The sequence below is a fragment of the Papio anubis genome, unplaced genomic scaffold (assembly GCF_008728515.1).
Source record: "Papio anubis isolate 15944 unplaced genomic scaffold, Panubis1.0 scaffold766, whole genome shotgun sequence".
In the NCBI taxonomy this organism is placed as follows: Eukaryota; Metazoa; Chordata; class Mammalia; order Primates; family Cercopithecidae; genus Papio; species Papio anubis.
Genome location: NW_022167883.1, coordinates 1 through 22002, shown reverse-complemented (window position 1 = coordinate 22002; position 22002 = coordinate 1). Strand labels below are relative to the sequence as shown.

The 22002-nt window shown below is 52.9% G+C and overlaps 2 protein-coding genes and 1 pseudogene across 4 annotated transcripts; 2 read left to right on the top strand and 1 right to left on the bottom strand.

Moving 5' to 3' along the window:
* Positions 1–7080: 7080 nt before the first annotated feature.
* LOC101014816 lies at positions 7081–11760 on the top strand (annotated as a pseudogene). Its single transcript, XR_004181812.1, has 10 exons — positions 7081–7153; positions 7388–7574; positions 7672–7845; positions 8172–8326; positions 8531–8682; positions 8919–9183; positions 9773–9985; positions 10382–10547; positions 10917–11033; positions 11128–11760. The product of XR_004181812.1 is annotated as a lysosomal acid glucosylceramidase-like (transcript).
* Position 11761: 1 nt separating this feature from the next.
* LOC103876412 (metaxin-1-like) lies at positions 11762–16837 on the bottom strand. Its single transcript, XM_031662580.1, is given in 9 exon segments — positions 11762–12101; positions 12194–12348; positions 12808–12884; positions 13011–13193; positions 13359–13451; positions 14985–15064; positions 15201–15270; positions 16271–16606; positions 16609–16837. Coding segments are annotated over 9 exon segments (1413 nt in total). The 5' UTR covers positions 16813–16837; the 3' UTR covers positions 11762–11886.
* Positions 16838–16958: 121 nt separating this feature from the next.
* Positions 16959–21026, top strand: LOC116273492 (thrombospondin-3-like). Of its 2 annotated transcripts, XM_031662581.1 has the most exons (5): positions 16959–17815; positions 18438–18548; positions 19183–19389; positions 20267–20523; positions 20626–21026. In XM_031662581.1, the coding sequence occupies exons 1-5, from the start codon at positions 17737–17739 to the stop codon at positions 20782–20784; spliced, it is 813 nt and encodes a 270-aa protein (XP_031518441.1). In that variant the 5' UTR covers positions 16959–17736; the 3' UTR covers positions 20785–21026. The 2 variants fall into 2 exon arrangements, with proteins under 2 accessions (XP_031518441.1, XP_031518442.1); XM_031662582.1 differs by lacking the exon at positions 18438–18548 and having other exon boundaries at positions 20626–21025.
* Positions 21027–22002: the final 976 nt, after the last annotated feature.

Sequence of the window (22002 nt, the reverse complement as noted above, 5' to 3'; positions counted from 1 at the left end):
AGACAGAGTCTTGCTCTGTCACCCAGGCTGGAGTGCAGTGGCGTGATCTCGGCTCACTGCAACCTCTACCTCTGGGGTTCAAGCGATTATCCTGCCTCAGACTCCCGAGTAGCTAGGATTACAGGGGTCCGCCACCATGCCTGGCTAATTTTTTGTATTTTTAGTAGAGATGGGGTTTAGTAGAGACAGGGTTTCACTGTGTTAGCCAGGATGATCTCCATCTCCTGACCTCGTGATTCGCCCTCCTCAGCCTCCCAAAGTGCTGGTATTACAGGCATGAGCACCACGCCCGGCCACTGGAGACCCCTTTATACCAAAATATATATATATTTGTAAAGACAGAGTATCCCTGTGTTGCCCAGGCTGGTCTTGAACTCCTGACCTCAAGGGATCCTCTTGTCTCAACTTCTTAAAATGATGGGGTTACAGGCATGAGCCACCATACCAGGACTTAGCTAACTCTTTTTCAAGTGTTATACAAAGGGGACAGAGAAACGTCATTGTGGCCACCTAGTATGCCCCTATTGGCCACTGCAGTGAGGCCTAGGTGTTTGAGGAGAGGCACCTAGGGTAATGGCTCTCAGGCATACCCTAGGAGCATTTTGGAAATTTGTGGGGCATCTTTAATAGAGACAATGATTAGGAGGCACTTTGAGAATTTAGTGGATGGAACCCAGGAAAGGTAGACATTCTGCAACGTGTAGTACATTCATGCACAAGGAAGAATTCACTCATTTCACCTAACAAATATAAAATCAAATATAAATCAGTAGGACTTTATTATAAAATATTGCAGAAAAGTTTCACAAGAATTTTTTGTAGAGAAAGCCCAATCAGGGCCGGGCATGGTGGCTCATGCCTGTAATCTCAGGACTTTGGGAGGCGAAGGCGGGTGGATCACCTGAGGTCAGGAGTTTGAGACAAACCTGGCCAACATGGTGAAACCCTGTCTTGACTAAAAATACAAAAATCAGCCAGGTGTGGTGGTGTGCGTCTGTAATCCCAGCTACTCGGGAGGCTGAGGCAGGAGAATTGCTTGAACCCAGGAGGCGGGGTTTATAGTGAGCCAAGTTCACACCACTGCACGCCAGCCTGGGTGAAAGAGCAATACTCCATCAAAAGAAAAAAAGAGAGGAAGAGAGGAAGGAGGGAAGGAGGGAAAGAAAGAAAAAAGAGAAGAGGGGAAGGGGAGGGGAGGGAAGAGGAGAAAAGAAAGAAGGCAGGCAGGCAGGAAGAAAGAAAGAAACTAGCTGAGATCGGGAGTACTTGTTGTAATTTTGTTTTGATGTACCAACATTAGTCCTTATTAAAACTAACTTTATGGGCGGGCATGGTGGCTCAAGCCTGCTCAATCCCAGCACTTTGGGAGGCCGACGGGCTGGATCAATGAGGTCAGGAGATCGAGACCATCCTGGCTGCACACAGTGAAACCTGCTCTACTAAAAATACATGCAAAAAAAGAGCCAAGCCAGGTGTACCTGTAGTCCCAAAGCCACCTAGGAGGCTGGAGGGTGAGAACAGTCGAACCTGGGAGGCAGAGCCTGGTGCAGTGAGCTGAGATCCAGCCACCGCACTCCAGCCTGGGCTACAGAGGGTCTGGCCCCAAAAAAACAAAAAATGTAAAAAAACAAAAAACTAAGTTTATTTAGAAAATAAAATAGAATATTCCTGGCTGACAAATCATGATTGTACAGGAAATATGAAATGTGAAATAATATTCACCCTGGAATTCTTTTAAAACATCGTTACCAAGCCCTCCTGTAATGGAGCGCAAAGTGCACAAACTCAGCCACTGCACCCCCTGACTCCTGGGTTCAAGTGGGATTCTCGTGACCAGCTTCTCCGGCTGGGATTACAGGTGTGCACCACCACTCCCAGCTAATTTTTGCATTTCTATCAGATGGATTTCGCCATGTTGGCCATTAACACCTGTCCTCAAGTTATTCACTGCCTCAGCCTCCCAAAGTGCTGGGATTATAGGCATGAGCTATACTGTGCCCAGCCACCCCGGGAAAAAATCTTTGCAAAATGGGGCGAGTAAAAAAGAAGAGTGAGGGGTGGCACGGCCTTGTGCCACCTGTAATCCCCTGTGACTTTGCAGTTTGAGGCAGGAGATCCTTGAGTTTAGGAGCTTGAGACTAATCTCAACACAGTAAGACTCTGTCTCTACAAAAACATACGAAGGGCTGTGGCTCACGCCTGTATCCTAACACTTTGGGAGGCCGAGGTCTGCAGATCACGGAGAGGGCTGTGAGATGGCACCATCTTGGCTTGGTCACGTGTGAAACCCCATCCTACTAAAAAATATGGAAAATTAAAGCTGTGGCTGGGTGGCAACGCTCCCAGTCCTAGCTTACTCAGGTGGCTTAGTGCTGCACGCTGAACTCCAGGAGGCGGAGTTTGCAGTGAGCTGGAGATCCTGCCACTGCACTCCAGGCCTGGGGCAAATAGAGCAAGACTCTGTCAAAAGGCTGGCTGGGTGGGTCAGGCATTTCAATCCTGCACTTGGGAGTTTGTGCTGCATGGATCACGAGGTCAGGAGATCGAGACCATCCTGGCCACACGTGCAGCCCTGCCTCTACTTGGGGTCATACAGTGCAACCAGGGGCTGGCGAGGCATGGCTCTGTAGTCCCAGCCACTTCCGGAGGCTGAGGCAGGAGAACGGCGCGGACCCGGAGGCGGAGCTTTGCAGTGAGCCGAGATCGCGCCACCGCACTCCAGCCTGGCTACTGGCTTGGTGATCCTTGTCCTAAAAAAAAAAAAAAAAAAAACCAGGAATTGAAGCCAGGTGTGGTGGTGTGCCCCAGAACAAGCAGTTACCTGGAGGCTGAAGTGGGAGGGACTGCTTGAGCCCAAGAGGCAGAGGTTGCACTGGATTAAATTGGCTTTCACTGCACCCTGGTGCCAGGCAAATATATGGAGACCCTGTCTCAAAAAATTGGTCGGCGCTGCGGCTCACACCTGTAATCTCAGCACTTGGGAGACCAAGGTAGGCAGATCATGAGGTCAGGAGTCTCAAGACTAGCCTGAACTTCACAGGAAACCCCATCCCTACTAAAATACATGAAAATTGCCACCGGGTGTGGTGGCTCATGCCCCTGTAATCCCAAAGACTCTGGGAGTCGGTGCTGGGCAGATCACCAGTCAGGACATCGAATATCCCCGGCTAACACGGTGAATCCCTGCGCCCTACTAAAAAACTAGCCGGGCGTGGTGGCAGACGTCTCAGGTCCCAGCCACTCCAGGAGGCTGAGGCAGGTGGAGAGAATGGCGTGAATCCCAGGAGGCGTGAGCCTTGCAGTGAGCTGAGACGGCCACTGCACTCCAGCCTGGAGTACAGCGAGAGACTCCGTCCCAAAAAAAAAAAAAAAAAAAAAAAAAGGCTGCTCAGTACCTGGCCACAAACAGAAGAGGCTTACTCACCGTACACAGAGGGAAAAGAGGAAGAGACGGTTTAACTCTCTAAACTCACCAAAGCAGGAAAGGCAAATGTGAATGTGCCTAAAATATCTGTGAGATGAATGAATTTGAGGGAAGTAAGGTACTCAGATAATTACCCGCCCTACCCAGAACAAAATCCCAGCACGTTTCCTTGAGGCAGGAGTCAGGTTGGTGTTAGCTCATGCTCATCCAGCCTTTGAGGCTGGCGTGTGGATCACCTGAGGTCAGGAGGTTGAGACCAGCCTGGCTAACATGGTGAAAACTGTCTCATTAAAATACAAAATTGTAGCCAGGCATGGTATGTGATGCCTGTAGTCCCATTCATTTGGGAGGTGGAGAACGGTCGAACCCAGGAGGCAGAGGCCAAGTGAGCCGAGATCTGGCCACTACACCCAGACTGGCACACAGGAGTGAGACTCTTCATCCCAAAAAAAAAAAAAAAAAAAAAAAAAGAAAAGCAGGAAGTCTGGAAGGGGTGGATACTGACATAGTGAAGCAACTAGTTCAGTTCTACAACTTGACAGCCACACCTGTGCCAGGCTGTCTACAAGGATATTTAGAATGAGTAAGACATTCCTTCAAGGAACTCCAGGAACACAGGCCTAACATGTTGCAATGTTTAGTGTCAAGCAGTGCACTAGAGACACATTATCACACTCAAACCTCACAACAATTCTCTGAGGTAGGAATTATCACTCCCCTTTCATAGATGAAACAGAGGCTTAGAGTGCTTGATTTATTGAAGGTCAAACAGCCAGTAAATCGTGTAGCCAGGATTCCAACCTTTGTGCCTCACTAAGACTGTACAAAAAAAGATACAAACAACAGACAAATAGTTCCCAGGCACCTATCAAGTTGCCAGGCACTGTGTTTACCTCACTGACCCCTTTGAGGTTGTGGCATTGCCTCCATTTTCTACGCGAGGAAATAGGGTGAGAGCTGGGGTTAGTCTGGTTATGACTGTGTGTGCCATTCCCACTAAATCTCATTCGATGTGGTTCACGAGGCAAATGACGTGGACAACTTCCTTCTCACGTCCACTGAGCATATGGCTTTTTACAACACTTCCTGGTTTCTGAATTACTTTACAAACCTCCCTGTCCTGTGAGGAAGGAAGAACGGTTATTACAATCTACATCTAGAAGCCAGTTGCCCTTTAGAGAGATGGCTGCAATTGCCTCACTGCCTGTGTCATGTGACTCTCCCAGGCCCTTAGTGATTAAATGAGGGATGCTGCAGAGGAGCCATGCTGACCACTTCCTCCCTCCTGTCCTGCCATCCCACTGTCGGTGTCCCACTCTCCTTGCGCCCTACACTTCACTGGCTAATAACTCCCCTCACTTTTTCCTATGTGAAGCCATCCTGGATAATTCCCCACCCAGGGATGGTCCCTCCTCATCTCAGAGAGCTCTCCATGCACACCTGTTACCTTTTCTGCTTTTACCTGTAAATAACTACGTGCCTGATTTCCATACCTCTTACGCCTCTACAGGGCAAAGACTATGTCTTTTGTTTATTTATTTTTTTATTTTTTATTTTTTTTTGAGACGGAGTCTCGCTCTGTCGCCCAGGCTGGAGTGCAGTGGCGCGGTCTCCACTCACTGCAAGCTCCGCCTCCCGGGTTCACGCCATTCTCCTGCCTCAGCCTCTCCAGCAACTGGGACTACAGGCGCCCGCCACCGCGCCCGGCTAATTTTTTGTATTTTTAGTAGAGACGGGATTTCACCGTGGTCTCGATCTCCTGACCCCGTGATCCGCCCGCCTCCGCCTCCCAAAGTGCTGGGATTACAGACGTGAGTCACTGCGCCCGGCCAAAGACTGTGTCTTTTTTGTTGATGTTGTTGTCTTTTTTTTTTTTTTTTTTTTTAAGACGGAGTCTTGCTTTAGCCAAGGCTGGGTGTAGTGGCGTGATCACCGTCGCAAGCTCCGCACTCCCGAGTTCAGCCATTCTCCTGCCTCAGCCTCAGTAACTGGGATTCTGGCGCCCGCTCCCTGCAGCCCGACTAATTTTGTGACCCACAATGAAACGAGGTTCACTGTTAGCCGGGATGATCTTAATCTCCTGACCTCGTGTTACGCCCGCCTCGTCTCAAAGTGCTAAGATTACGAACGCATGGCTCCCGTGCTTGACTTTCCTGAACTGTCTTTTTTTTTTTTTTTTTTTTTTTTTAATTAAGTCACCAGCTCTGTCGCCCAGGCTGGAGTGCAGTGGCGGATCTCCAGCTCACTGCAGCTCCGCCTCCCGAGGTTCCCGCCATTCTCCTGCCTCAGCCTCCCGAGTAGCTGGGACTACAGCCCACAGCAGCGCCCGGCTAATTTTTGTATTTTAGTAGAGGCGGGGTTTCACGTGGTCACCGATCTCCTGACCTTGTGATCCACGCCCTTTCGGCCTCCCAAGTGCTGGGATTACAGTGAGCCACAGCATGTGAGACTGTGTCTTAAACATCTTGATGCCTTAGCATTTTGTGTAGTGGTTTTGTTTGTTTTGTTTTGTTTTTAGTATCGCTTTTATTTGTATCATTTTGAAATTTTTATCAAAGCTCCAGTGTGCTTGCTGTGGTTCCCCATCCTCTGGGATTTAGGAACCTTTACCCCATTCTCCATCCAAATCTGTCTTCTGTGTTCTAGGCTCTTCCTAAAGTTGTCATTCACACATATCTTCCAGAATTTTTTTTTTTTTTTTTTTTTTGAGGCGGAGTCTCTCCTCACAGCCATGAGCTGGAGTGCAGTGGCTGGATCTCGGCTCACTGCAAGCTCCTGCGCCTCCCGGGTTTACACCCATTCTCCTGCCTCAGCCTCGGTAGCTGGGACTACAGGTGCCTGCCACCTCGCCCGTTAATTTTTGTATTTTTAGTAGAGGCGGGGTTTCACGTGTTAGCCAGGATGGTCTCGATCTCTGACCTCGTGATCCGCCCGTCTCGGCCTCCCAAATTGCTGGGATTACAGGCTTGAACCCACGGCGCCCGGTCACGCCTCAGAATTTTAAAGATTGTATAATCTGTAACAACTCAGAGGAAACCAATTGCCCTTTAGAAATATGCCTGCAATTCCCTCACTTCCTGTGTCATGTGACTCTCCCAGTCATCACGCGGCCCGTCCATGTCCAGGAAGCGAGATTACCTGCGGGACTAACCTGGTGCGCCACGGCTGGCGGCGGGTTAAAGTGCGACACAGTGGATACATATATTCAGAATAGGGCCTGTGGTCACTACTCCTCATCCAATGACCCTGAGGGGTGATGGAGTTTTCCACAGAGGCCAGAGAAACCTAGTCAGCAATGTCACAGGTGCTTTCTGGAATCCTGGCACAAATTCAGTGAATGACAGACTCTCTTTGAGATCCAGGGCCATCATGGCTCTTTGAGGCAAGGCACAGAATGGGGAGGGGTTGAAGTTGAAATGGGTGGGAAGAGTGGTGGGGAGCGTCCTGATTTGGGGTGGGCAGAGAGTTGTCATCAGAAAAGTTGCAGGGAGAGCTGCACCCAGGTGTCTGTGGGCCTTGTCCTAATGAATGTAGGAGACTAGGCCATGGGCACCCAAAGGCAGCTAAACTCTGCCCAGGAGAGTAGTTGATGGGGGGAGAGGGGCTTGCTTTTCAGCCACTCCTCATTCTGTCCTCAGGAATGTCCCAAGCCTTCGGGTAGGGTGAGCATCATGGCCGCCAGCCTCACAGGATTGCTTCTACTTCACGCAGTGTCATGGGCATCAGGTAGGTGAGTCAAGGCGGTGGCGAGGTAGCACAGAGGCTCCCTTCTGCCTCGTAGTCCTTTGGTAGCCTTCCAGTACTCTGGTGGTAGACTTAATAGGTGCTCAATAAATCCTTTTGAGTGACTGAGACCAACTTTGGGGTGAGGAGTTTTGAAACCGTCTTCCGTCTCTCCGAGCAGCTGTGTCCGTTCTCCACATCCTCATCAGACCTCATGTCTGCTTGTGCTCCCTCCTCGGTGGTGCCCCTGCATCCCTAAAAGCTTCAGCTACAACTTGGTGGTCTGTGTCTGCAATGCCACATACTGTGACTGTCTTGACGCCCTGACCTTTCCTGCCCTAGGTACCTTCAGCCGCTGAGAGCAGAAGCAGTGGGTGTTGGATGGAGCTGAGTAAGGGGATCATCCAGGCTAATTGCACTGGCACAGGTAAACATTACACCCCTCACCCCCTGGGCCAGGCTGGGTCCTCTTAGAGGCAAATGGTGTCAGTGATCATCAAGGAGTTTCTCCCCTGGGAACTGAGACCCTTATTCCCTGTGGATGTCCTCGGGCCTGCTACTGACCCTGCAGCCAGAACAGAAGTCCCAGAAAGTGAAGGGATTTGGAGGGGCCATAACAGATGCAGCTGCCCTCAACATCCTTGCCCTGTCACCCCCTGCCCAAAATTTGCTACTTAAATCGTACTTCTCTGAAGAAGATGAGGAGGAAGGGGACAAGATGACAGTGCCTTTGACACTTTTCTTTGCCCTTTCTTTGGATCCTGACTTCTGCCCATCCCTGACATTTGGTTCCCGTTTTAATGCCCTCTGAAATAAGATTTCCCCGCCTATCATCTGCTAACTGCTTATGGACTCAGGCTCAGAAAGGCCTGTATTTCACCCAGGTGCCAGCCTCCACAGGTTCCAACCCAGGAGCCCAAGTTCCCTTTGGCCCTGGCTCGAGCACTATTGGACTGGCAAGTGATAGCAAGAGTCCCATACTCTCCCTGTGAGCTCAGACTACTGTATCTTGATCATCTGCTTAGAATCGGATGGCATCATCCAGCATTACCCATGGCCAGCTGTGACTTCTCCATCCATACCTACACCTATGCAGACACCCTGATGATTTCCAGTTGCACAACTTCAGCCTCCCAGAGGAGATGCAAGCTCCAAGGTAGGCATTAGCTTTCAGGCCTGGTGGCTGATGTCTGGGATTTGAGAAGCTGGGGTAGGTCTGCTTATAGAAGTGATTTTGTCCCCTGCTGGCTTTGTCTCAGGGGTGGGAGGGTGAGGGGCTGATGGCTGAACCCGGATGCACTGGATTTGAGCTACTATGTGATTTCCAACTCTGGGTGCTTCTCTCTTCACTACCTTTGTCTTTAGATACCCCTGATTCACGAGGCCTGTAGTTGGCCCAGCATCCCGTTTTACTCCTTGCCAGCCCCTGGACATCACCCACTAGGCTCAAGATCAGTGGAGCAGGAATGGGAAGGTGTCACTCAAGGGACAGCCGGAGACATCTACCACCAGACCTGGGCCAGATACTTTGTGAAGTAAGGGATCAGCAAGGCTGTGGGATCAGGACTAGCCTCCCCTTTGGCCGCAGTTGATCTATGTCCCAGCCTCAACCTGGTTCCACTTCAGATCTGCCTCTCCTCAGCTCACCTTTCTACCTTCTGGGCCTTTCTCAGACTTGGACCCATCAGTCTTAGCCCACTCCATCAGGCTTCCTGTTCTCTCAGTCTGGTCCACTTTCTTGGCGGATCATTTATGACCTTTCTCTTGCCAGGTTCCTGGATGCCTATGCTGAGCACAAGTTACAGTTCTGGAGCGGTGACAGTTGAAAATGAGCCTTCTGCTGGAGCTATTGAGTGTATACCCCTTCCAGTGCCTGGGCTTCACCCGAACATCAGCCCGAGGAACTTCATTGCCCATGACCTAGGTCCTACCCTTGCCAACAGTACTTTCACCACAATGTCCGCCTACTCATGCTGGATGACCAATGCTTGCTGCTGCCCCACTGGTCAAAGGTGATAAGGCCCTAGACTTCCTTGGTGCTCCATTGACCTTCAAATCTAGCCTCCAAATGACTGGCTCCCAAACTTAGAGCAATTTCTCTACCCAACTGTGGATTCCTAGAGCACCATTCCCCTGGACCTCAGGGCACCATGGATCCCACAATTGTCGCTTCAAACCTCTCTAGGCTTGGGGTGGTGGCTCATGCTTATAATCCCAGCTCTTTAGGGCAAGGTGGGGGATCCGTGGACCTAAGAGTTCAAGATGAGCCTGGGAAACATGGGTGAAACCCCATCCCTATAAAATAAAATAGAAAAGTTAAGCTGGGTATGGTGGTGGCATGCCTATAGTCCCAACTATTCTGGAGGCTAAAAGGCGGGAGGTTTAGTTGATTCACAAATTTGAGGCTGCAGTGAGCTGTGGTGTGCCACTGTACTCCAGCCTGTGTGACAGAGTGAGACCCTGTCTCAAGAAATAAAAACAAAATCCCTCCCAAAAGAAACTTCTCTAGTTGCATTCTTCCCACCACCCATCTTCAGGATTCCTACAAGAGGAAACAGAAGTTCCAGAAGCCTGTGTGCAAGGTCAGGTCACTTGCTCTTCCTTTGCAGGTACTGACAGACCCAGAGAGCAGCTAAGTATGTTCATGGTATTGCTGTACATTTAATTTTACCTGGACTTTTCCTGGCTCCAGCCAAAGCTACCTAGGGAGACACACCACCTGTTCCCCAACACCATGCTCTTTGCTTCAGAGGCCTGTCTGGGCTCCAAGTTCTGGGAACAGTGTCTTTGGCCGGGCTCCCTGGGATCGAGGATGCAATTACAGCCACAACATCATCCATGATGAAAGCCACCCCAGTCTGCCTTCCTGCAAAGCACACCTCAGACCCCTTAGTAGTCTCACCAAGACTGACAGACCTTTCCTGTCCAGCTTTTAGCTATCCTGCCCTTTTTGGGCAACTGGGGAACCATGATTCCCTGTCTTGCCTTTCCTTCACAGGTCTGCACACCTCATTGCCCCTTTTGCAACTACTAAGGCACTTTCACCTGCCTCAGACTTCTCAGCACCCCTTGAGATGCCTCAATCTTCACACCCCCAACTCCTTAGCAGCTAAGGAATGTGCCCCTCACAGGGCTGAGCTATCCACAGCCAGTTCTCCTTCATGTGACCCTTACCTACAGTCTCTGGGGACCCCCAGTGTTGAGCCTTTGTCTCTTTGCCTTTGTCCTTACCCTAGAACCTGCTGTACCATGTGGTCAGCTGGACCGACTGGAACCTCGCCCTGAACCCCGAAGGAGGACCCAATTGGGTGCGTAATTTTGTCGACAGTCCCGTCATTGTAGACATCACAAAGGACACGTTTTACAAACAGCCCATGTTCTACCACCTTGGTCACTTCAGGTGAGTGGAGGGCGGGCACCTCCATTGCATATCAGGCCTATCATCTCCTACATCAGATGGCTTACATCACTCTACACCATGAGGGAGCAGGAAGGTGTTTAGGGTGGAACCTCGGGAGAGGCACACCCATCCCCTTTTGTACCATGGAGGCAGGAAGTGACTAGGTAGCAACAGACAACCCCAGTGCCTGAGGCTGGACTGCGATGTAGAAAAGCAGGGTCAGTGCCCAGCAGCATGGCTCCAGGTCTAGAGACCCAGGGCAGAGCTTCTGCAGGAGTTATGGGGTGGGTATGCGGGTGGGTGACTTCTTAGATGTAGGTTTCATGGGCGGTACCCCGAGGGACTCTGACCATCTCTTTCCACATTCAGCAAGTTCATTCCTGAGGGCTCCCAGAGAGTGGGGCTGGTTGCCAGTCAGAAGAACGACCTGGACACAGTGGCACTGATGCATCCCGATGGCTCTGCCGTTGTGGTCGTGCTAAACTGGTGAGGGCAACAGTGGGGTCTGGGAAGTGGGCTGAAGACAGGGTCGGGGGCCTTGGCAGGATCACACTCTTAGCTTCTCCTCCCCACTCCCTAGCTCCTCTAAGGATGTGCCTCTTACCATCAAGGATCCTGCCGTGGGCTTCCTGGAGACGATCTCACCTGGCTACTCCATTCACACCTACCTGTGGCGTCGGCAGTGATGCAGTGGATACTCAAGCTCAGCCTGGGCATTAAAAGGACAGAGTCAGCTCACACGCTGTCTGTGGCTAAAGAGGGCACAGCAGGGCCAGGGTGAGCTTACAGCGACATAAGCCCAAGGGCAGTGGTTTGGGTGATTCACTTTCCCCTCTAGGTGGTGCCAGGGGCTGGAGGCCCCTAGAAAAAGACCAGTAAGCCCCAGTGTTCCCCCAGCCCCCATGCTTATGTGAACGTGCACTGTGTGCTGCTTGCTTTGGAAACTGGGCCTGGGCCCAGGCCTAGAGTGAGCTCACTGTCGTACAAACACAAGATGAGGGGTGAGGGTAAGGAAAAGAAGAGACTAGGAAAGCTAGGCCCAAAACTGGAGACTGTGTTTCCTGGAGATGCAGAACTGGGCCTGTGGAGCAGCAGTGTCAGCATCAGGGCAGAAGCCTTAAAGCAGCAGCAGGTGTGCCCAGGCAGCCAGATGGTTCCTGTGGGACTAGCCAGGAAAAATGGCAGCTCTTAAAGGAGAAAATGTTTGAGCCCAGTCAGCGTGAGTGGCTTTATTCTGGGGGGCAGCACCCCGTGTCCGGCTGTACCAACAAAGAGGAGGCACGGGGGCCTCTGGAATGCACGAGAGTAGAAAAACCAGTCCTGGGAGCGTGAGGACAAATCATTCCTCTTCATCCTCCTCAGCCATGCCCAGGGCCCGGGTGCCTGGGGCCCGAGCAGGCGTTGCCCGCTGGATGGAGACAATGCCGCTGAGCAAGGCGTAGCCCACCATGGCTGCCAGTCCTGCCAGCACAGATAAGATCTGGTTCCGGCGCCGGTATGGCTCCTCCTCAGTCTCTGGGCCTGCTGGTGTCTGGCGTGGCGGTGGTACCTCAGCTGAGGGTCAAGGAAGGAAGGTGAGTTAGGGGAACTAGTTCTCAGATCCCTGCCCACTCTCCCCAGGGCTGCCCCTCCCATCTGCCCCTTACCTCCATCCCAGGGGAAGTAGAGACTGAGGATGTGGGTACAATAGGCACAGAGGTTGTGCAGCCCCCGCAGGTGGGCCTGCAGCTTCCCACTGGGCAGCTTTGCCTGCAGCAGCAGGGCCAAGTAGCTAAAGACGAAGGCGTCCAAGGAGGCAGGGCTGGAGCAGAGAGAGAAGGGTGGGATGGAGGAGAAGCACTGAGGCAGAAGGGGTAAAGATGGAGCTGGAGGAAGAGTCAGCCCTGGGAGGTGGGCTCTGGGCAGCAGGCGGCCATCAGGGAAGGACAGGACACACAGTTCTAGACCTGGTATTGGGAGAGATCCCCAGGTGGCGCCAGCCTGGCCCTGAATAGGGCTCTATCCCAGGGCTGCATAAAGGGCACATTCAGTGCCCCACAGCTCTTCAGGCCCCTCCTGCGCCTGGCTGCCCTCCGCCTACCCTTTTGTACCTTTGAGAAGGCTCTGGCCCCACACACAGCCCCACTGGCAGCAGGACCAGTATCTGTCCCAAAGACCTCCTGTCCAGAGCCTGACCCCACCCCAGCCCCAGCCCCAGCTGCTCCATCTGAACCTGTATCTTCTCCCAAACCACCCATTACCCTCTTGGGGTCAGACTCACGCATCTCCAAAGAAGAACTTTTGAGAGCCCAGACGCTGAGAGAGCAGGGTCAGACACTCCCGAGCCTCTCGGTACAGCTGTAGGGACGACACAGGTAGGCTTGCAGCTGCGGGAACAGTTCCACCTCCCCACCTAAGCACTCCCATTCCTGGCCAGCATCCTTGGGGCTCATCTCATACAACAGCCCCCGGTCTCAGAGCTACCTCCTTCTCCAGCTCTTCCTCGTCCTCAGGCATGTGCTCCCCACTCAGCAGCTCTAGCCGTTCCATGTACTGCCACTGCATGTGGCCAGGCAGGAAGAAGTTGAGGGGAAAGGGCATAGCCTCTGCATACCACTTCCGGGTCACTTCCACATAGTTCTTGGTGTCTATCCAGAAAGTATGTACCTGGATTGGGTAGGCAGGAAGAAACAGGCAGGTCTGAGCCAGTGTACCTGTCTGATTCAGGGTGGGCTTCTGACCCCCATGCTGTCCTGAGTCTCTGTGTGGGTCTATGTGTGCCCGACCCCTCCCCTGCTAACCATGGATGCTGGGAGGTCTGGGCACACTCACCAGCACCGGGAGCAACTTCTCCTCCAGGAGAGACATGAAGGCCAGGGTGTCTGCCCCTTGCCGAGCTGACAGATCATAATCAGCATTGTACTTCTGTGGAGGAAATATCCATGGCGTGGACACTGGGGGGCTGCAGGGGCACTTCACCAGGAAGGAAGGAGTCCTGTCTGGTACCCCCCTCACTGGCCTCTGAGTGTAGTGGAGGTAGAGCAAGGAACTTTTCCTACCAAGGCTCCCTTGCCTGGGCCCAGCCAGTAGCCTGTTGCTGTTGGCAAAAAGCCTGGGCCTTGGAGCCTGCTGGCCGTCAAGGTCCAGCGCCCAATGCGGGGAAGGAGGGAAGTCTCGGCCGCAAACTAGGAGCAGCTCCCAGAATTTCCATGGAAAGCTGGAAGGACGCCTGCTGACGGCAGCTTTCTAACAGTAACTTCCCCGACCCAGACACCACAAAGCTAGCACAGCGGAGCTCAGATGCAGGCTGGGACTTGGTCCATGCCTCAGGAACCAGGGAAAGCCATCCTCACACTCCCTGGATCCAGGGAACCCACGCCCAGGGCCCCCCAGCTTGTTCCCTCAGTGCCCAGCTCTTGGCTATTTATTCCACTTCATTCCATGGCCCAGACACCACTACCACATACACATTCCACCCATACCCCCAGGTCTCAGCCTGCCCTACCTTCCCAGGCTCCAGTCCCTGCTCCTCAGCATCCCCCTCCACATCCTGAGTAAACTTTGTCCCCAGATAACCTCTTAAGCATGATCCTTAAATCTCCCTGAGCCTCAGTTTCTCCCGTGTGGAATGGGGGTAAGAATCTTTCTCTCAATGCCCCTGTGTCAGGAAGTAATTTAGAATACTTTGGAAACTGGAAAAGCTCTGTTCACACCTAAGGAATCAGGGCAGTGGCCCCGGCCCTGCCAGGAACTTTGTCTTTTATCTGGATCCTCTCTTTTCAGGCTTCTCAATTAATTCCCCAGGTCCTTAACCTTTGGGAAATTAGAAATGAGGAAGAGCGTCCCACTTCTGACACTCTGTTCCCTCTTGGAACCTGACCATCAATGCTAGAAGAACCCTTGGAAAACATGCTGGCCCAGCCCTCTAGTTTTACAAATAAGGGAGTGCCAGCGCTGACAGGTTATGCGGCCTGCCCAAGATCACATAGTCGATGGCAGAGTAAAGAGCATAGCCTAGGCCTCCCCACTCCTCTAGTAATGCTCTTTCATATTCTCCAAACTGGCTGTAAGCCTTGTTCATCCTGAGCCCCATATCTAGCCCAACCTAGTCCCTGGTAACAGGGAAGTGGCCCTTAGAAATCTCTCTCCAGTGCCACCATCAGAGGCCAACTGCTGTCTTCTACTCTCCTTCAGCCTGTGCTCCTCTCCCTCCCTGCCTGACAGGCAGAAGGTACTGTGCCTCTGGATATCCCCACAGTGCCCTGAGCTTCATCTCTTGCTGACTGCTTGAATACATCACAGTGACACTGTGTGTGTCTCCACCAGCAGACTATTGCTCCTTGATGCTCTGGGTCACCTCCATCTAGCATGGCATATATCTGGTGCTCAATAAATGTGTATTGTACAGAATTGACTGAACTTGTCTTACTGGCAGCCCCCTCTATCCAAGTCACCTACCTCTTTTCGAAGGTGGGTGATGATCTTGTGCGGAACTGAGATGACCTCTCCATGACTGGTCCGAAGGGCAGGCAGAGTTCCTGATATTGAGAGAGAAGTACACCTACCAACCAGACCCTTAGCTGCCTAGTCATACATAGTTGCAACACATTCCTACCTGTCTCCTGTTTCTCCCCTTGTACACACCCTTCCTTACCCCCAAGGGACACTGGGTACCTGAAGGGCTCCGCCAGGGGTTGCTGATCTTGTGTACCTTCAGTGGTGCACCAGTAAATCTGGCATAGGTCTGCAGGGAAGGAAGCAGAAGTCAGAAAGGCAGGGCCATGGCCCCCACAGCAGTATCAAGAAGAGAAATAACATTTATTGAATACCTTATGTGCCATTCCCTATACTTAGTATCTTAGTCTTGAAAAAAAAAGGGGGAGTCACTACCATTTCTATTTGCAAATGGGCAACACAGGGCTCAGAGAGATTATAGACATGTCCGTGATTACAGGTCAGCCAGGAAAATCCTTTCCTCTTTCTCCTCCCTTGCCATCTACCTGGTGGACATCTATCCTCAGAAGCTTTTCCTAACCAGTATCCCTCTTCTTGGAAGCACTGACCATGCCCTTCTCTTTGGCAGTATCTATGATCTGTTCCTACTTTAACTTATACGTGAATATTTTACTATATTTATTTGCTTACCTATCTGCCTTTCTGTAAACTCAAAGGGAGGGAACATATTTTATTCATCTTTGCATGGCAATATTTAGTATTTGGAAGAAATCTAATAGATGCTCTTTAAAGCAAGGAGTCAATGAATAAATCAAGCAAACGAAGTCTGTCTGATTGCTAAGCTCTTTCTACAAAGCCTGGCTGTGAGTCGTTTGGTCCAACAAACAATAGGCACAGTAAATGCTGTTAAGTGAGGAGGAAGAGGAAAAGGGGGCTGAGGAGAAGGCAGGAATTCCAAGCTAGAGTGGGTCCCTGAGAGAGTCCTGCCTAGTAAACCTGCGAATGGAGAAAAAACGCCCAAAGAGAAAGGATTTCTGCAAGGTCACACAGCCAGTGAGTGGATGAGCAAGGACTAGAACCCATCACCTGAACTCCCAACCAGGCTTCTTTTCATTGCTGCATTAAGCCTAGAAATCTACAGCATAGGGCATTGAGTCCACGTCTTTGACTGCCTCAGTTTCCCCCACTGCGCCCGTGCTGAGTAGCCCGGCAAAGTTTGGATGCCTGGCTAGTTCGGCCCCCTCCCCAGTCATCAGGGCACAACAGAGTGCGCCAGCGCCACCCCTCACCAGCACGGCAAGGCTGTCCAGGTCCACTGACGGCAGCCCCCAACCCCCTGACCAGCAGAACAGCTCCATGGGCGCCGCCATCTTGCCCGCCCTCTGTCCCGGAAACACTTCCTTGTGTGCTCCTGCCCTGCCCTGCACGGACCCGCCCCCCACCACCGCCCCTCCGGTAGTTGCGGTCAGGGGGCCGGGAGAGGTCCCCGGGGAGGCCAGGCTTCTTCTGGTCCGACTGGCAGCTGAACTGCGGGGGACTGGGCCGCGGGCCTCCGGGGAGGGCGGCCGCCGGCCCATCCAGAGGTGGCCCACGTAGCGGGACAACGCTAGCGGGACACCGCTGTCCGCCCGGCGCGCTTCAGCGAGTCACGGCGCCTCGGCTGAGTGAAGCCCCGAGCCCCTGAAGGCGCGGCAGGCTCAGGAGAGCGGGGTCTTGTGCGCCTGGGCCAGGTCTGAGGGCTCTTGCCAAACTGCACGTGGCCTGTACTGCTCCGGGGCCCCTTGGGGCTCGTGCCCGAGCGGGGACTACGGGGGGGTCCCCCGAGCAGCATGTTTTCCACAGCGCGTTATGTTTGGAGCGAGCCCTGCGCCGCCTGTCGCCATGGAAACAAAACAGGGGCGGTGGCGGCGGCCGGAGGCAAGGCCGGGCTGGGGCTTGGGTGGGGGAGGGGAAGAGCGGCTCGCAGGCTGTTGCTTGGGTAACGGGAACTGCGGCGCCCCCTGCTTCATCCGGGTCACGGCCCGTCCGCTAGTACCCACAATGTTCCACAGTCTGGTCCTTGGCTCCTCGCCTGTCCCCCTGGTCTTCTACGCCTGTCCCTGGTGTCCCTTTCGTCTTTCCTGGTTTCTTCACTCCGACCTCACCACTGCTTTAGATTCTCCCTTCAGTTCCCCTCAGACGCTTCCAGACTCCCAAGCTTTCCTAGGAATGAGGGAAAATGGAGAAACAGGCACGTATCAGGGAACCCTCATCCTAATAAAGAGCACTTGCTGCGCCAGAACATCTAACTTCATGCCATGTGGGCATCCCTGGGCACTATAGCAAGCTAGTTTCGGCCACTCCCTTGGCATCCTTTCCTGCCAGCTGTGGAATAATGCCCACTGTCTAGCACTGCCCCTGCCAGAGGTTCTTGCCTTCCACAATCGTGGCTTCCAGAAAACAGTGGCATTCGGTAGTGCTGTGTGCGGAGACCCCCAACAATGTGATGACTGCGGAGAGGGAGGCACCTGGGGGAGGATCATTAGGGAGAGGTAGAAGGCAGGGAGGCCTCCAGGATTCTTTCCCAGTGCCCCTGGTTCCCAGAGCTGATGATGCCTCCAGGGTGATTGGCAGCTCTTTGTTTCAGCCCCCCCTCACCCGCCTGCTGGCCCCCCCTCCAACTCTGTCCCTCCGCCCCCCGGCTCCTGCTCTCTCCGCCTAGCCTTTTCCCCTCCCAGCTGCCTGCCTGCCAGGGGTAGTGAGCCGGCTGAAAGGCATGGAGACGCAGGAACTTCGGGGGGCCCTGGCTCTTCTCCTCCTTTGCTCTTTCGCATCTGCCAGTCAGGACCTGCAGGGTAAGCCTGTCCCCATCCTCTTAGACCGCTCTCTGTGTCTTCCCCATTTTCCCTCAACCCAAGTAGCAGAGAGCATGTGGGCAAAGGGACAGGGAAGAGTCTAGAAATTGAGCCAGAGGAAAACGTTAGACTGCCTAGGGTTCGTGAAATTATGGCCTGGTGGACAGGAGTGGGCACCACAGAGTAGTGGGGGAGTTGGAACAGGCCAGGGTCAGGCATGAGGCCAGGGCAGAGGACTCAGGAACTGGATGCTCAGGCTGCCTGGCTGGGGTGGTTCCTGAGCATCTGTAGGCACCCTGGGGTCTGGGAGAGCAGCCTGAAGGTGGGCATACTGTAGGTCCCTGGGCTTCGTCCCTCTGGGCTCCTGGCTGCCCAAGGATAGGGCGGGGGTGGGGACCAAGAAGCCTGGGCTCTCCCGGAGGTCTGGTGGTGGGATGGGCCAATGGATGTGGGAGAGGTAGCTGGAGCAGATGACACAGGCATAGATTCTTTACTGGCTGGAGGGAAAACCACAGATTGGCCAGGACACAGGAGGCAGAGGAGCTGGGTCCTACATTCCGGTGGGAGATAGCCCAGATGGTGGGAGGGTCAGAGCCCTCAGTGGGCAACTGTTCTTATCCAGAGCGAGTGTGCTGTGCCCCTAGGATGGAAGGAGGGGAACTAGGGTGTGGAACGAGCCGAATCCAGGAATGGAAAGAGAAACTGCCTCCCGTTTCTGCGTTGTGGGAACCAGGTGCCACTCCTGAGGGGGATCAGCACAGCATCTCCTTTGCGCCACCTGGTGGGGGCATCTCAAATTTGTGGGGTGCTGTTTGTGTTTCAAAGTGAGCCTCAAACCTGCAGGTTCCCAGAAGGTGGTAATAGGCAATAATGGGGAAAGGAAGGCACAGCGGCTCTGTCTTCTGAGAGCAACAAGAGTTGAGGTTTTGTTTTGTTTTGTTTTTTTGAGACGGAGTTTCACTCTTGTTGCCCAGGCTGGAGTGCAGTGGCGCGATCTCGACTCACTGCAACCTCCGCCTCCCAGGTTCAAGCGAGTCTCCTGCCCCAGCCTCCTGAGTAGCTGGGATTACAGGCACCTGCCACCATTCCCGGCGAGTTTTTGTTGTTGTTTTTGTATTTTTAGTAGAGACGGGGTTTCACCATGTTGGTCAGGCTGGTCTCAAACTCCTGACCTTAGGCGATCCACCTGCCTCAGCCTCCCAAAGTGCTGGGATTACAGGTGCGAGCCACTGCGCCCAGCCAAGGGTTGAATTTTGAGGTGATTAACACTGCCTGGTGATGGGAATAGGGGGTGATGTGGGCTCAGGGGAGGGCATACCTTAGCATTTTATCCCATTCTCTAACCTTGATAACCCCTGCCTGACCAGTAATTGACCTGCTGACTGTGGGCGAGTCTCGGCAGATGGTAGCTGTGGCAGAGAAGATCCGGACAGCCCTGCTCACTGCTGGGGACATCTACCTCTTGTCCACCTTCCGCCTGCCCCCCAAGCAGGGTGGTGTCCTCTTTGGCCTCTATTCTCGCCAAGACAACACGCGATGGCTGGAGGCCTCTGTTGTAGGCAAGATCAACAAAGGTGACTGGTGGGCATCTCCTTTCCTGCAATGGTGACCTCTTTTAAGCATTATCCCTCATCCCTACTTCACAAGTGCTTCCTCATTCTCCTTGGCCTCCACTGGGGACCAAGGTCCCATCAGGCTGTGCCCAGACATCAGGGGCGCCTGGTATGGGGTGCTTACAAGGTGCTTTAAGAGGCCATGTACCAAACAATAGGGTGAGGCTTGAGTCCTGATATTTGTAGGGATGGGAGGTTGTACTTGGGGATGCTTGGAGGGAGGTGAGGCATGTCTCTGTGCCTCAGCGGTGGTATAGAAAGGTCTTTCAGATCCCTGGAACAGTTCAGTGGCCACAGAACCAGCTGTCACCATAGGAGAGGATAGAGTCATCTGATACCAATGAATACTAAGAAAGTATTTATCTCTAAACCAATTATTTTTTCCAACGGAGTCTCGCTTTGTTACCTAGGCTGGAGTGCAGTGGTACAATCTCAGCTCACTGCAACCTCCACCTCCTGGGTTCAAGCAATTCTATCTTAGCCTCCTGAGTAGCTGAGACTGGTGCCTACCACCACGCCTGGCAAACTTTTGTATTTTTAGTAGAAATAGGGTTTCACCATGTTGACCAGGTTGTTCTCGAACTCCTGACCTCAAGTGATCTGCCCACCTTGGCCCCCTAAAGTGCTGGGATTACAGGTGTGAGTCACTGTGCCTGGCCTCTAAACCAATTTCAAAAACATTTATTGTGTACCTATTACATACAAAGTGTTGACAGCTACATAGTAGAATTAGGGATGGGGGCCCTAGAGATGTGGTATCCAGCAGAGTTGATCCAAGGCTCAGCTGGGAGGCAGGGGGAAGGGGATAGCACCCATACTGATCTCCCCTCCTGGGCAGTACTGGTGCGATACCAGCGGGAGGATGGCAAAGTCCACGCCGTGAACCTACAGCAAGCAGGCCTGGCCGATGGTCGCACACACACAGTTCTCCTGCGACTCCGAGGTCCCTCCAGACCCAGCCCTGCTCTGCATCTCTATGTGGACTGCAAACTGGGTGACCAACATGCAGGCCTTCCAGCACTGGCCCCCATTCCTCCAGCAGAGGTCGATGGGCTGGAGATTAGGACTGGACAGAAAGCATATTTGAGGATGCAGGTGAGCCGGGAGGAGCCTCTGAGTTCTGTGGAAATAGAATTTGCACCAGTTGGGGAAGGGGTTGGTAGACCTTCCCACCTTACTCTGCTGCTATCCCCCCAGGGCTTTGTGGAATCTATGAAAATTATTCTGGGTGGGTCCATGGCCCGGGTAGGAGCCCTGAGTGAGTGTCCATTCCAAGGGGACGAGTCCATCCACAGTGCAGGTAACACAGAGACTTGTTTGCTGACATTGGACCATGGGTCCTGTGGCCTTTGGTGACTCCTGTCTTCTTGACCTCCCTCTCCATTAAAACCCATTCCTTTGGCTCACCCATTCCTAGGGTTTCTAACCCTGTTATTCCAAATCTTTTACCTGACTCCACAATCTCCAATACAGCTATCCCAGAAAAAAAAGCGATCCAAGAGAGGAATTAGTTAATTGCTTGGTCTTGACTGACCAAGAGATACTGGTCTCCAGTATTTTTTTTTTTTTTTTTTTTTTTGGAGATGGAGTCTTGTTCTGTTGCCCAGGCTGGAGTGCAGTGGTGCAATCTGGGTCACTGCAATCTCCACCTCCTGCGTTCAAGTGATTCTCCTGCCTCAGCCTCCCAAGTAGCTGGGATTACAGGCGCCCACCACCATACCCGGCTAATTTTTGTATTTTTAGTAGAGATGGGGTTTCACCACATTGGCCAGGCTGATCTCGAACACCTAATCTCAAGTGATCCACCTACCTTGGCCTCTCAAAGTGCCGGGATTATAGGCGTGAGCCACCGTGCACGACTTGGTCTCGAGTCTTTTATAGTTCCCACTGGCAGCTGTCACTAGCAATTTCTCTGAGTATTGCCCATCTGCCTGCTCTCTCTGACAGGGATGTTCAGAAGCTCTCACCTAAATAAAACCTCCCCAAATACTTGAGGGAGAGCTCTTGAAGAAGGGAATGGGATGGCTGGGTGTGGTGGCTCACACCTGTAATCCCAGCACTTTGGGGGGCCGAGGTGGGCTGATCACTCAAGGTCAGGAGTTCAAGACCAGCCTGGCCAACATGGTGAAACCTCATCTCTACTAAGAAATACAAAAAATTAGCTGGGCATGGTAGTGGGTACCTGTAGTCCAGTTACTTGGGAGGTAGAGGCAGGAGAGTCGCTTGAACCCGGGAGGTGGAGGTTGTGGTGAGCTGAGATCGTGCCACTGCATTCTAGCCTGGGCAACAGAGCAAGACTCTGTCTCAAAAAAAAGAAAAAAAAAAAGGCCGGGCGCGGTGACTCAAGCCTGTAATCCCAGCACTTTGGGAGGCCGAGACGGGCGGATCACGAGGTCAGGAGATCGAGACCATCCTGGCTAACACGGTGAAACCCCGTCTCTACTAAAAAATACAAAAAAATAGCCGGGCGAGGTGGCGGGCGCCTATAGTCCCAGCTACTTGGGAGGCTGAGGCAGGAGAATGGCGGGAATCCGGGAGGCGGAGCTTGCAGTGAGCCGAGATCCGGCCACTGCA

Bases quoted from the DNA above. Each gene is read 5' to 3' on its own strand.
- LOC116273492 (XM_031662581.1), top strand. From the start codon at position 17,737: ATGGAGACGCAGGAACTTCGGGGGGCCCTGGCTCTTCTCCTCCTTTGC. The intron at 17,816-18,437 runs GTAAGCCTGTCC...GTTCTTATCCAG, and splicing joins TGCCAGTCAGGACCTGCAGG to AGCGAGTGTGCTGTGCCCCT. The intron at 20,524-20,625 runs GTGAGCCGGGAG...CTATCCCCCCAG, and splicing joins AAGCATATTTGAGGATGCAG to GGCTTTGTGGAATCTATGAA.